At 47.0% G+C, this 14,971-nt stretch overlaps 1 protein-coding gene across 2 annotated transcripts in view; it reads left to right on the top strand.

Moving 5' to 3' along the window:
- LOC138807781 (serine/threonine-protein kinase TAO3) overlaps positions 1 to 11,186 on the top strand; it is a 134,958-nt gene extending 123,772 nt beyond the window's left edge. For both annotated transcript variants that reach the window (XM_069993542.1, XM_069993543.1), the window contains exons 19-21: positions 1,277 to 1,489; positions 8,765 to 8,947; positions 9,809 to 11,186. In XM_069993542.1, the coding sequence (XP_069849643.1) occupies positions 1,277 to 1,489; positions 8,765 to 8,947; positions 9,809 to 9,970 (558 nt within the window). In that variant the 3' untranslated portion in view covers positions 9,971 to 11,186. The remainder of the gene's footprint in view (positions 1 to 1,276; positions 1,490 to 8,764; positions 8,948 to 9,808) is intronic.
- Positions 11,187 to 14,971: the final 3,785 nt, after the last annotated feature.

Below are 14,971 nucleotides of genomic sequence, written 5' to 3'. Positions count from 1 at the left end.
TGATGGGTGGGGTCTGTCATGGGCTGGAAAGCAGGTTTGACCCTACCTAGGCCAGACCTGTGCTGCCTGCACTGAAGATAACCTTGCCAGGGGAAGCTCTGCTGACTGTCACTAACTCCACTGGCCTCCAGCTAATTCTAACAGTCTCATGTTAGCAAGCCCTGCAGACTGTGTGTCTGGAAGACATCAGCCACACTGGCACAGACATGGGGCCATGCTCCAATCACCCATACACCAAATACACGTGTGACTTTGGCCCTAATAAAGCCAAAGTGCTCCAGGTACCAGTGGCTCACATCTATAATCCTAGCCACTCAGGAGGCTGAGATCTGAGGATGGTGGTTGGAAGCCAGGCAGGGCAGAAAAGCCCCTGTGAGACTCATCTCCTATTAACTAAAAAACGGGGATGTAGAGCTGTGGATCCAAGTGGTAGAGCACTAGCTTTGAACAAAAGAGCTCACAGACAGTGCCCAGGCTCTGAGTTCAAGCCCCACAACCGAGAAAAAATAATAATGCCAAAGGGCAAATTTGGAATTGCCATGTGTGAGTACACCTCTTAATGGGGAAACACCCACAGTCCCCTTCCCCCTCAACTGATGCTGGAAGCCAGTGGAGATGCAAGGTATTATCCACATGTTTCCCTTTATTGATTTGTCAAGGAAACACATTAGCTAGGCACCAGTGGCACAAACCTGTAATCCTAGCTACTTAGGAGATCAAGATCCAAAGGCTCTTAGTTTGAGGTTAGCCTGGGCAGAAATTGGCTTACATGGTAGATCACCAGCTATGAGTAAGCCAAGCAAGTGCAAGTCCCTAGTACCAGAAGGGTGAGGGGGAAGAAATATTGTAAGTTACAACAGTGAGATCTGGTTTATATAATGCCCTGGAAACAAAGAAATGACATGTGCATGCACACATACACACAAAGAAAAACAATAGTGATTATTTTAAACACTTTGAGTAGGAAAGCATGGAAGTAACTTCCAGCCAGTTAACAAGCTTCATACTATTCCATGATCCTCTCAGAATCATAAATTCAAAATCTCTTGTAAATTCAAAAGCACGAGTACTCATTTTGTATCAAACCAAAAGCACTGATAAAGTCTACTCTTGTCTGTGTGGTCTGTGTTATTTTCCTGGGTTGCTGACTGGCACTGTGGGTCACCACACCAAAAGTTGGGTGGTTCCAGTCCTGGAACTGTGTAGTTAATGAAACAGAGATCATTCCAGGTTGACTGACAGGTCTTTATTTTCTCTTTGTCACTTTTTCTAACAGGCCATGGAAATGCAAATTAAAAAACAGTTTCAGGACACTTGCAAAGTACAGACCAAACAGTATAAAGCACTCAAGAATCACCAGTTGGAAGTCACTCCAAAGAATGAGCACAAAACAATCTTAAAGACACTGAAAGACGAGCAGACGCGAAAACTGGCCATTCTGGCCGAGCAGTATGAACAGAGTATAAATGAAATGATGGCTTCTCAAGCGGTAAGTGGGTAGGTTTGGTGCCACAGCTTCAAGAGCTTTGGGATTCCAGAGAATTCAAGATCCAGCCTTTGCTTCCCAGGATGCTCATGGCACACTTTTAGGATATTGGTGTTTTTCCGCCCAACAAGCTGAGGAAATACGATCAACTACTGACCTCGGAATAAAACAACGCCCATATGGATCCTTTCAGGAATATCTTAAAAGATGGAATTCCAGGCGTGCTGTGCTAAACCACAGTGCTGTGGCACTTAGGGACTTTAAGGGTTAGATGTGATAGATTTCATGTACAATGTCATATGTTCATTTATCAAAGGTTTGCTGGCCTCCTCCCCTCCCACACTTAACAAATGAATGACACTTCCCTGTGAACTCACGGTCTGGTGAGGCACATTCAGTCAGTAAACTTTAGTTAGGCTTCTGTGTTCAGCTCAGAGATAGAGCCAGGACTAGATCAGGAGTCTCAGTCCTCACACTGGATCAGGCAAGCCAGGAGTTGAGGTAATCAAACAGTGCTTTGACGAAGGAGGAGCAAGCTTATGGCGGGACAAGTAGGGACAACGAAGCGGGCCCTGGGGAAGCCAGGAGGTGGAGAGAAAGTCACTGAAGTCAACTTTTAAGGCTCAGTGAGGAGGTACCTACATAGGCAAAGGTCAAAAAGGCACATCTGAGAACTTCGAACTTAAATGAGAGCCTAGAGGTGGGTTGGGCATGATGATACATACCTGTAATTCCAGCAGGCTAAAGAAGGAGAATCTGAAATCAGAAGACAGCCTAGGTTCTATAGTGAAGACCCTGCCTCAAACAATGAAGGAGTACAGCTCAGTGGCAGTGGTTACCTAGCATGCGCAAAGCCCTAGGTTGTCTTTAACACTAAAAAGAAAGAAAAGAAAGGAGCTGAACATTGATGGCTCATGGTTGTCAGCTCAAGTAGGAAAGCCCATGAGACACCTTCAATTACCCCCCAAAAAACAACAGAAGTAGAGGTGTGGCTCAAGTAGTAGAGTGCTAGCCTTGGCTCAGGAACCAAGTGCCAAGGCCCTGAGTTCAAGCCCTAAGACCAGCACAAATAAAAGAGGGGAAGATTGAGAACCTCAGGTGAAATGATGTGGGGCTTGGTAAGCCAGGGGTGAAGCCTGCTTGGTAATTTATGAAGGTTTCATGAAGAAATGGAACGGCTGGGTGCCAGTGGCTCATGCCTATAATCCTAGCTATTCAGGAGGCTGAAATCTGAGGATCATGGCTCAAAGCCAGCCAGGGCAGGAAAGTCTGTGAGACTCTTATCTCTAATAAACCACCACAAAACCAGAAGTGGAGCTGTGGCTCAAGTGGTAGAGCACTAGCCTTGAGCTAAAGAGCTGAGGGACAGTACCCAGGCCCAGAGTTCAGGTCCCACAACCAACAAGAACAAGAAAGGGGCGGGGAGGGAGGGAAGAGAGGAGAGAGAAAGAAAGAAAGAAAAAAATAAGAAGAAAAAAAGAAAGGAAGGAAAGAAATGGGAAAGAAAAGAAATGGGACTTTTGGAATGCTAGCCTTCCACCAGCAGAGGAGGAAAAGTAGTCCGGGCAGATACCACAGTCTATGCACAGACCAGGAACCTAAGAGAGGTGGCGTGTTCGACAAGCAACAAGTAGTTGCCAGAGCTGGAAGGTCAAATACTCTTTAATGAAAGCAGGTGATAGTTGGGGTCAGATCCTCTAAAAGCAGAGTGGGTCACTGCTGTGCCACAGGCAATAGAGAGCTATTGAAACCTGCTGAGGAAGGGAAGATCAGGATCAGAGTTGTGATACAGAAAGCTATTGGCAGGGGCTGAGGATGGTAGTTCACACCTGTAATCCTAGCTACTAGGCAGACAGACATCAAGAGGATCATAGGTTGATGCCCAAGGATTATAGTTTGATGCCCACCCAGGCAAAAACAGAAACAAGATCTTTGAACTTTGGTTCAAAATATCTAAACCAATAAATCAGGTGTAGCAATGAATGTCTGTAATCTGAAATACGAGGAAGGTATAGATAGGAGGAGATTATAGTCCTCAGACTGGCCCTGGGCAAAAACATAAGACTCATTCCCAAAACAATTCAAAGGGCTGGGGGCATGGCTCAAATGGGAGAGCACCAGCCTAGAAAGCAGGTACTTAGTACCGCAAAAAGAGAGTTGCAATCATGTAGCAGATATAGGTAGAGATCTGTCAGCAAGCTGTAAGAGAAAGAGAGAGAGAGAGAGAGAGAGAGAGAGAGAGAGAGAGAGAGAGAGAGAGAGAGAGAAATGGTCTCGTGCCTGTAATCCTAGCCACTCAGGAGGCCGAGATCAGAGAGTCACAGTTAAAAGCCCTGGCAGAAAAATCTATGCGGCTTTTTTTTTTTTTTTTTAGTTCTGGGGCTTGAACTCAGGGCCTAGGCACTGTCCCTGAGCTGCTTTTGCTCAAGGCTAGCACTCTACCACCTGAGACACAGCACCACTTTCAGCTTTTTCTATTTATGTGGTACTGAGGAATTGAATCCAGGGCACTCTACCACTAAGCTGCATTCCCAGCCCTCCATGAGACTCTTACCTCCAATTAACCAGCAAAAAGCCAGAAGTGGATGTAGCTGAATGACAAAACACCAGCCTTAAATGAAGAAGAAGCCTGAATTCAAGCCCCAGTACCAGCACAAGAGGCAGATATACAGACCTGCTAATGGAACGAGAAAGAAGGGAAAGATTTGAGAAATGTGTACAAGCTGCAGCAGTTAGAACTTAGTGGCTAGTTTGAGAGGTAGGTGTGGCAACAGACCGCACTAACTATCCTGTTGCCAAGGGATACAGAGGAGGGGGGTGTAGGGAGTGACTACGTTTTGGGCATGGTATCTTAGCTCTACAGTGTCCAGCAAGAACCCTACAGAGATAAAAGTCTAGTTCATAGAGGACATGGGGAGCAAAGGAAAGTTCCACACCATTGCCATTTGGGGGCAGTAGTAGGTGGGATCTACTAGGGACTGGAGTGGAATTAGAGGGAAATGAAGAATCCGGTTTCTTGCATAAAGGAGAACAAGGAAAGCCTGGCAATGTCGATCAAGCAGTAGAGCACCTGCCTAGCAAGTGTGAAGCCCTGAGTTCAAACATTCAAAAACACAGAATGCTCACTTCACAGTAGTTATTTGTCTTCTTTGCTGGGCACAGAGGCTCAGACCTACAATCCTAGCATCTTAGATGGGAGAAACTTCAACCAATGGCTAGTTTGGTGGCACATGTCTGTTATCCCAGATAAATGGGAAGTGCAAGTAGGAGGATCCCTGCCCACGCCAGCCCAGCATAAAGTGAAACCCTTTAATGTAACCAATGCAAAAAGAGACTGGAGGTGTGGCCAAATGGTAGCGGACGTGCCTAGCAATCATGAGACCTTGAGTTCAATCCCCAGTACTGGGGGGGAAGGAGGGAAAGAGCACTGCAAAGAAAATGAATACTCAGAGTTACAGGAGGGGAACCAGGAAAGATCCTGTCTCCCAGTTCATATTTAACTACAGATTTCAAGTGGGCAGAGACAGGTAGAATACTGGAATTAGGGGTATTTGGTGTGTCTGGCCATGAGTCTGTCCATTGCTTCCCAAGACCATCAGGAGACCAGTGGGAATAGGAGACATTGTAGTGACTGTACCTCAAAAGAGGGAGAGGCCAGGTGTAGCTGTACACCCCTGTAATCCCAGCTACATGGACACAGAGTAGCAAGACTGTAGCCCAAGCAAAAGCACACGCTCCTGAGTAACTTAAAGCCTAAAGAGCTAGGGGTATGGCTCAAGTGATAGAACATTTGCATAGCAAGTATGAAGCCCTGATTTCAAACCCTAGTACCACCACAAAGAAAAAGAAAGGAAGGAGAAACTGTATATGAGACTCTTTACAGACCCCTGCTGCTGGAAGCAAACAGTTAAAGGAAGATTCTGTGAGTTGAGAGAAGCTTAAATGTTCTCAGACTGTGGAGGAGACCCGTGGCACTCATTCACTCATTCATTCATCTAGCAGATCTTTCTTGAGTTCCTGTGCTGTGCCTGGGTAAATGTGGCATGGATGAGGGCCTCATGGGATTTCTGGAAGAATAGAGGGAAACCAACATTGTTCAAGGCCCAGCAAGTTCAAGAAGCCAGCAGGAAGCTAGGCTGGGCTGGAACGAGGAGCTGCGGATGCAAAGATGACAGCCCATGCACTTGTGAAAACATCCCAGTCTTCTAGTCACTCAGGATTTTCAGCTTGAAGAATGCTTAGTCTGATGCTAGAGCAGAGGCCTGACATCAGATGTGTACCTTTGAGCAATGGTGACGTGAAGAATGACCTGGAAGGTGGCCAAAGCGGGTGTGAGGAGATTGTATATGATGCTGCTTTACCTGGGCACCAGGGGTAGCTAGACAAGGGGCATTCTGGATGAGGGAGGTTTAAGAATGGCTACAGCCTCTGGCTTGAGAAGAATGATGGATAATGGTACCATTTGCCTACACACAAAAAGTGGAGGAAGAGCTGGTTGGGGAAGCAGGAAGGAAAATGACGAATTGACTTTGGTGTGACCATATCTCGCAGGTCCTCAGAAAGGAAGTCTGACATGATAGGAGTTCCTGGCAACTGAGGCTTTCACAGTGGATGCAGTCCCTTAGGAAGGGGACTTAGAGAGGCCCGGGACAAATCCCTAAGGAGCACCTGTATGTAGTAAGGGCCTGGGAGAGCACAGAATGGGGAGGTTACACAAGAGGTATGTGTAGGGCTTTAGAAGGCTGGGAAAAGATGCAGTTTGAGTAGAGGGATCCAATTGGAACATGGCCAGGGTAGGAAGGGGTGAGAGGTGAAAAGGAGAGAGGGGGGTTGGGACCATAGGAGGGCTGGGTAGGATTCTTGTCTTGCGAAACTTTATTTCTTAGCACTGGCGTCAGTACCTGGCATATAGCAACCATTCAGTGACTCTGTATAAGATGGAAGAGAGAGGATGGGAAAGGAAAAACAGTAATTGTCTTCTGTTCCGAGACAGACAAGCTCCCACTTGGAGCAGGGTAGCTCCTGCTTTTCTCTCTAATAGGGCAGACAGTAAACACCGTAAGCCGTGTGTGCCACAAGGGCTCACAGCTAGGTAGTGCAGAAACAGCCTAGGCAATGAGCAATCCTGCATCCAATAAAACTTTATTCATAAACACAGGCCACAGGCTCCATTGGCCCACTGTCACACTATAGTGTGTCAGCTCCTGCCTACAGGAACTGACTTAGCTATGTAGTAGTAGAGTCAGGTAGGAGGAACCTGTGAGCTTGGCCTCTTTCACATCCTGGCCTTCCATTTAAGCCAGTTTAGAAAACACAAATGTACAGATAAACAATTTTGACTGGATTTGGATTTGGTAAATACCAAGTCCCCAATTGTCCTCTGATTTCCATCATGGGAACTTATGTACTCAGAGTTCTATTAACAATAAGAAAAAAAAACAATAAGAAAATGCCAGAAAGCCAGGCATCGATGAATCATGCCTATAATCCTAGCTACTCAGGAGACTGAGATCTAAGGATCCTGGTTCGAAGCTAGCCCAGGCAGGAAAGTCTGAGACTCTTAACTCCAGTGAACCACCAGAAAACCGGAAGTGGCATTGTGGCTCAAAGTGGTAGGGCACTAGTCTTGAGCACAAAAAGCTTAGGGACAGCACCCAGGCTCTGAGTTCAAGCCCCATGACTGGGGGGGAAATAGTGGGGGGGGGAGAAAATGCCAGAAACAGAGGATGGAGGGGTTTCTGATGTCTATATTGCCTGTAAAATGAGCCAGCCTCTCACCTGCCTGCTCAGGGTGATAACTAAAACTAATGAGCAGGACAGAACAAGATGTGGTCTGTCTGGTGAAGAACCTCCTGTGGGAGGTAATGAGGGCTGCCCCTGCTGCAGACCGCTAACGGTCCTAGCAGCCCCACCCTTGGGCTGTGATAGGGGAGACGAGAAGAAAATGGTCTAAATGCTCAGGGGTTTTAATAGGGGCTGGTGAGGATTAATTATCAGAAGGTGCCATGGAAATACAACTACTAATTAATTTTCTGTTCCTTTCATCCATGGTGTATTTCTCCAGAAGTTCTGTGCTCCAACAATAACTCTGTAGAGCTATCCTAGCATGTCAGGGAGTCAGTTCTCCATCCAGATAGCATGACCGGTTGTTCGCTGTCACAATTTGTATGGAGGGGAGGAGTTTTCTTGATTAAACGGCCCCCTTGGGGGAGACTGAGGTGTCTGATTCCAGGGTTCTCACCTCACAGTTCTCAGCCAAACTAGGCACCACCATCTGAGGACACAGCCATGCCAGGCACGGGGCACCGAGGCCCCTCCTGCTCAAAGTGAGGTTGGCATTTCCAAGGGCTGGCTTGACCCATTTTGCACACAAGATCCAGACAGAGTTAGGTGCTTCTGGAAGCAGAGGAAAATTGGCCAGGTTGCCTCTGCAGGCTAGACCTCATGACTCCACAGGCTATCTGGGCTCAGCCACCCTGACACGGGCTCCTGCAGTTTCCTTCCTGAAAGCAACATCATCCGCATTTCATAGCCCATTGGGCAGATACTCCTGGCTGTGAATGTACCCAGGACCTCTTCCCCCGCCCCCCCCCCCGGGTTCCCCTTTCAAAATACACACTATCCCCAATCTGCCCTTGAGATTATTAAGCCACCCTTGGGGAAAGAGATTTGAAACCACCTCAGCCAGCTAACAAGATGGTAACCTCTCTAGCCAACCCGGGGGAGGAGGGGGTCACCCTGGTGGGACAAGATCATGGCAGTACTGTGGCATGCTCCTCAGGTTTGACAGCCATTAGACTCACTTATGTACAGCTACCTCAGTGGTTTTATGGTTAAAGGTGTCTAGATATGGAAATGGTCTTATCAAAACCAAAATAATGATACTAAACCAACTTCTGGTCATTGGATGTTTTAGTATGCCCAGGATTACAATATGGATTCTTTTATGTGACCCTCATGCCAATTCCAGGCAGTAGGAATAATTATTGTTTTCTTGAGAGTTTAAAAAAGAGAGAGACCTAGAGAAGTTATGTAATTGGCAAGGTGGCTCATGTGAGTGGCCAGACCTCAGGCTCGGGAATCCATCTCCAAAGCCTATGCATTAGCCACTAGGTCCTCCTGAAAGCAAAGTGTTTGCAAGACCTCGTGGCCCATTGGGCAGACGTCCCTGGTGGGATCCTAGAATGAACAGACTGTGGGGACCAACCGCAGTCAGTCATCCCATGTACCACGAGCCAGGGCTGTGTTACACTGTGTGTCTTCTGTGTGTGCCCGCAGTTACGGCTAGATGAGGCTCAGGAAGCAGAATGCCAGGCCTTGAGGCTACAGCTCCAGCAGGAAATGGAGCTGCTCAACGCCTACCAGAGCAAAATCAAGATGCAGACAGAGGCACAACATGAACGCGAGCTCCAGAAGCTAGAGCAGAGGGTGTCTCTGCGCAGAGCACATCTTGAGCAGAAGGTATGAGCATTCTTGTGGCGCCCCTTAAGCTGGAGTGGGGTGGGCTGGGGCCGGGGGGCTTGGGGAGCCCCACTAGCGACTGTTCACTTACTGGCAGCATTATACTCCAGGCACCCCTGGAAGGCCGGGATGGGCCCCAGGATGCTAAGGTCAGGAACTTGCTAAGTCTGATCTCATAGCAACAACCTTGCTGCCCCTCTGCTAAGAAGCCGTCCACCTTCTAAGCTGGTAGTGTAGGCACTGAGTGGCATGGGAAAGCCAAGTGCCCATGTGGCAGTTAAGCCACAAGCAAGAATTAAAGCGTAGGTAGGCTGACGTTGCTGTCTGTAGTAAATGTTATCCCAATCGAAATATCCACCATCCCAGATATCCTGGGTATATGAAGTAGATGGTACCATGGGGCATCTGGAAGCTGGTGGGCAATCTACTTGTTAGCCAAGACCAGCAGCTTTCCCCGCTGCTGTTTTAACAGCCATTGCCCTCTGTGATTAAGCCATGCATCTCACTGTGCTGTTGTGTAGCCTTGTCAGCTTTTGAGCTACCTCCTGCTGTGTCAGGACCACTGACCTAGATCAGCCCAGAGCTTGGAGTCTGGGCTGGAGTAGCATCGCTCTCATGGGTGAGCCTTTGCATTTTTATTCTTGGCAGCAAGTTTGAAACCTAATGGTACCATGCAGGATATTCATTACAGGCCTCTCCCAGCCTTCTATGTTCACTTAACTCCAGGTTCCCGTGTACATGCATAGTAGGATACACGCACACACAGTAGGTGTGCATGCACACAGTAGGTGTACACATGTCACATGTGCCTAGTGTGCCCACCGAGAGCCCACTAAGGATGGCTTGCTGTGCTTGTTTCAGATTGAAGAGGAGCTGGCTGCCCTGCAGAAGGAACGCAGCGAGAGAATCAAGTTCCTCTTGGAAAGGCAAGAGCGAGAGATTGAAACTTTTGACATGGAGAGCCTCAGAATGGGATTTGGGAATTTGGTTACATTAGATTTTCCTAAGGAGGACTATAGATGAGATTAAATTTTTTTGCCATTTACAAAAAAAAAAAAATGAAAACAGAAAAAGTTGAGACCCTGCAAAACCACATTCCCCATTTGAACGGGCGTTTCTGTCACTCTCTCTCTCTCTTACTCTTACTGACACCGTGTCGGACTAGTGCCTGTGTATTCTTCCTCCATCAGGGGCCCCTTCCTCCCCCGTGTCCACTTGCAGTGCTGGCCAGCTTCCGGCCGCCTTCTCTCCATAACCCACGTCATGCTGACGTGGCTGCAGATTCACAAGAACCTCGGAGACACTTTGAACAAAAAAACCAATAAACCAACAACGAAAAGTGGATGGATATTGCTTTAAGCAATCGCTCAATCTGTGAAAGTAAAGCAAAAAAACAATAATAATAATGATAATGATGATGATAATAATACTAAACGCCAAGGGGGAGAGAGACACAATATCCGCAGCCTTACACCTTAACTAGCTGCTGCATTATTTTATTTTATTTTATTTTTTTGGTATTTATTCATCAGGAATTAAAAAAAACAAAGTTTTATTAAAGATTGAAAATTTGATACATTTTACAGAAACTAATTGTGATGTACATATCAGTGGTGACATATTATTACTTTTTTGGGGCTGGGGGGTGGGGGGGTGGAGAGATCTTGTGATTTTTAAGAACTTGCTGGCAAGGGTTTAACTTGTCCTCAGCATATCCTGATTGTATCATAACCATTTTCTGCACTTGCAGAGGATGTGAATACACTTAAAGAACTCACAGAATCCCAGTAGCACAAATTGGGCTTTGGCAAATCGTGTATTTTGTGTATAGAAGGAATTTAAGGAGAGGTATTACTTATTTTCATATTGTATTTTAACTGTTTCTCTGATCAAATTTTTTTACTTCCTCCTCCTGTTCCTCCCCTCCCCCCCCCCCCGCCTCCCTCCTTTTCCAATTCAGTATTTGGAGTTCAACACTGTCTCTCAATCAAACCATCTCGGCCTTTTTCTTTATTTCCCTTCCCCTTTCCTGAGTCCCATATCTTGGTCATAAATAACTGCATTCTTCACACTTTCAAACTGTGTATTTTCTTACAATAAAAAATGATGAAAAAAAAAAGGCTTTACTTCTTTTGCATGCACTTTAAAAAAAAAAAAACATTTTTCAGGTTCCAAGGAAGAGCATGATTAACTGTCAGAGCTTTTAATTATATTTGTAAATAAAAGTGTTCATCACATCGCCTGGCTGTGTTCTTGTAGCAGGAAGATTCCTTTGCAGGTTCTCCAGGGGCTGACTCAGAGACCTGGCCACCATACGTAGCCTCCCTGCTTCACCAAGACTCTGGTCAGGACCCGAGGAAAACTGTCTTCCATGTCCTCTGCAGGGGACAGTGCTGTGCTGGCCACAAGTCATATCTAACTGCCCTTGGCCACAGGAAGAGGCATGCACACATGTACAAGCACATGTCTGAGAGGAAGCCAGCTACAGAGCAGGCAGAATCACCACATATTTTAAGTGATCCCTCAATAATGGAGCCCTTCCCCTCACAGTCTCTCATTAGAATAATTCTATAGGTAGAACAATGAAATATTTTTTTAAAAAAAACTTCTAGATATAGTTTTGGGGATAAGGACAATCTCAGTAAGAGATTACATGCTTAGATCTGTTACGTCCTCTATACATTGGCAACTGCTATTAATAAACTTAGGGCTGAGCTAGTTCATTAAAATCATGTGCACCTTTATTTGTGCTGAGGGCAGAATCCAGGCCTCTGTATATACTTGGCATACACTAATACCACTAAGTTACACCCCAGTCCTAAAAGAACTGACATGCATGTTGGTCATTCTTGTATGCTAAAGATGGTTCTGTTATCAAACAGATGTGCCATTTTCATCATGATAAACTAAAGCATAACTGTATACTCCTAAAATTACAAAACAGTTACCAATATGGCTTAACCCCAACCATAAAGCCTTTTATAACTACGGCCCAGCTTCCTAAGCACGTTAGGTCAACTGAACTTCCCATTAGGTACATCTGAAATAACATTGGAGAGGACTGGAAAGATGTGTAATTGCTAGAGTTGAGGTCTGTAATGTGCCCCAGAGGCTCGTATTCAATGAAAGCTCAGTCCCAAGCCTGTGGCACTATGTGGGGCCAAGTGGGAAGAAGTTATTAGGTCTTTGGAGGTGGGCTTTTGGTGTAGATAAGGGACCCAGCTTCTTCCTCTCCTCCTCTTTGCTGCCTGGCTGCCATGAGGTATAAAGGCCTTTTCTACCCTGGGTTCTTCCCATATTAATCTACCATGGATCCAAAGCAACAGGGCAAAAGGATTTAGTTTGGTGGGGGGAGAGTGGGAAGCAAGGAGCCTTCAACTATTACCCAAGATTACCAAAGCAGGTATGTCCTTCTACCATTTCGTCAAGGTCAGGAGTGGCCTGGTGCTACGTCATCATCTGCCCCTCTTCATGCCCTCCTGAGGGCCCTGGACCTCTCGTCTTCCCAGAAGGGTGAGTGCAGCTGTGAGTTCTTTCCAGAAAGAGATCACAGTATACCATTATAGTCTGCTCTGTATTATTGGCAATCACTTAGAAACTATGCCTGATCATAAACAGCACCTTGTTATAGCTACCTATATAGGACACTAGACTGCGGGACTTTGGTTTAAGAACATGTGGGCTGTGTGCCACTGTATTTAAGTCCTGAAAAGAGACGTGAGCTGGGCTCAGGCCCCATCTCATCCATTCCTAGGTTTAAATCAGGGCATCCAGGGTGGGTGACACATTGTACTATGATGTCAGAATGACAGTGGTTTCCAGGGTTTCAAGCTGTTGGAAACACTGGGCTCAGGCACAATTGCCAAGCCATGCTCGGGGGTCAAGCCAGACCCCTCCTACGCAGTCCTCCTGATGGGCCACTCCTAGCCAGGGACAGCTGAGGACACAAGGCTTTGAGCCCTCATGTGGAGAGGGTCCAGGTTTATCCTTTACATGTATTGACTGTTCACTTACTCTGCAGGACTGTCCTGCTGTGAGGCAGTGAGGGTTCCACATCTCTATTCATTTTCTGTTTTTGTTTTCCAGTAAGCTCCTGCTTTACCACTTGAACCACACCTCCATTCCACACCTTTCAAAGGACAAAGCTGGGCTTTGCAGCTGGAGTTTGCATCCTCATGGGCAGTGTAGCTGAGCGGGCCTTCCAGAGAACTGGCTTCTGAACAAGGTGGGCACCACTGGCTAAGCTTGCCACACTTCTCAATCTAACGACACCTCCTTCTTAGTAACTTTAGAAAGATTTGAACTCATGGCCTCACATGGTCCCTCTGCTTTTTAGTTCACGCCTGTTCTACTACTTGAACCCACACCTCCAGTTATTTTTTTCATGTTGTTGTGCCAGTAATGAGGCTTGAACTTGGGACCTGGACACTATCCCTTAAGCATTTTTTTACGCAAGGTTGGCACTCTATTGTTTGGACTTCAGCTCCACTTCTGGATTTTTGCTGGTTAGAAGTAAGAGCCATGGACTTGTCGGATGCTGGTGGCTCACGCCTGTAATCCTAGCTACTCAGGAGGCTGAAATCTGAGGACTGCGGTTCCAGCCTGGGCAGTAAAGTCTGTGAGACTCATCTCCAACAAACCACCAGAAAACCAGAAGAGGCGCTGTGGCTCAAGTGATAAAGCCTTGAGCTGAATAGCTCAGGGACAGCACCCAAGTCCAGAATTCAAGTCCCACAACCACCACCACCACAACAAAAAAAGTCATGGACTTGCCTGCCTGAGAGTTAGCTTCAAACCTCAATCCTCAGATCTCAGACTCCTGAGTAGCCAGGATTACAGGTGTGAGCCACTGGCAGCCAGCTCCAGTTGTTTTGCATTTTTGCTTTTGAGACCAGGTCTCCTCACTGCCTGAATTTTTCTCTAACTCCTGATCCTCCTGCCTCTACCTCCAGAGCAGCTTGTATCACCACAGCAGGCTCTCTACATTCATTCTTAAAGCCAACAGGATTCTCTTTACAACTTTTAACAGAATCTTTATTTTTAAACAAGGAGCCCTGGCTCATGCCTGCAGTCCTACTCAGGGGGCTGAGTTCGAAAGGACCACAGTTTGAAGCTGGCCAGAGAAGTTTGCAAGACTGTCTCCAAAATAACCTGCTACAAAGCACTGTTGGAGGTATGGCTCAAGTGGTAGGTCACCAATCAGGTATGAGCACGCTAAATACACTTGAGTCCCTGAGTTCAAACCATGCTGCCAATAAATTCTAAACACTTAAAAAAAAAAAAAAAAGTCTATCTTATATGCCACCCCAGAGCTCACAAGTTTGTTTTTTTTCCCCAAAGAACCTAAGTACTATGCAGCCATACTTGGTGATACATGCCTGTAATTCAAGCTATTCCAAAGGCTGCGACAGGAGGATCCTGGTTTGAAGGCAAACACCAAGACCTAGTGTCCAAAAATCAAAAAGATAAAAGCCCAGCAATGAAAAGGTGGTGAGGAGGCTACGCCTGGATCTCAGCAACTCCCAAGCAGTGCTTGGCCCTCTCTTGAGTCGTGCTGCAGGGGGTGGAACCCCGGGGTCTGCACATGCTGGGAATGAGCATCCCCACAGAGCCACAGCCAGGAGCTGGTCACCTGCCCTCCCCTCCCTGTCGGCGCTGGCTCCCACAGATCACATGGGAATGTGGCATCAGCCACTTCTGAGGTACTATTCCATGTCTGCACAGTCCCCATGGGGCAGGGTGAGGCTTCTATGTATCACCTGGGCCTGCGCTGAGGCCAGGCACCTGCCTAGGTCTCTCCCTGGCACAAAATGCACAAGATATCTCAGGCCAGGAGGCCAAAGTGCTTTGTGGGCAGGGCAGCCTGAGGCCTTTGCCTGCTTTCTCCAGTGGAGCTCAGCAGTCTGTGCAGAGAAGCCACTGTGGAATGACCCAACTCGGAGCCCTCGCCGTGGCCCTCCTGCTCAGGGACAAGGGGCCGCTTATTTCTGGACCCCACACTCAAGAAGGGACAGTACCTGGAGG

The sequence above is a fragment of the Dipodomys merriami genome, unplaced genomic scaffold, assembly GCF_024711535.1.
Source record: "Dipodomys merriami isolate MVZ:Mamm:240054 unplaced genomic scaffold, mDipMer1.0.p SCAF_433, whole genome shotgun sequence".
Taxonomy (NCBI): domain Eukaryota; kingdom Metazoa; phylum Chordata; class Mammalia; order Rodentia; family Heteromyidae; genus Dipodomys; species Dipodomys merriami.
This window is presented reverse-complemented; position numbering and strand designations above follow the sequence as displayed.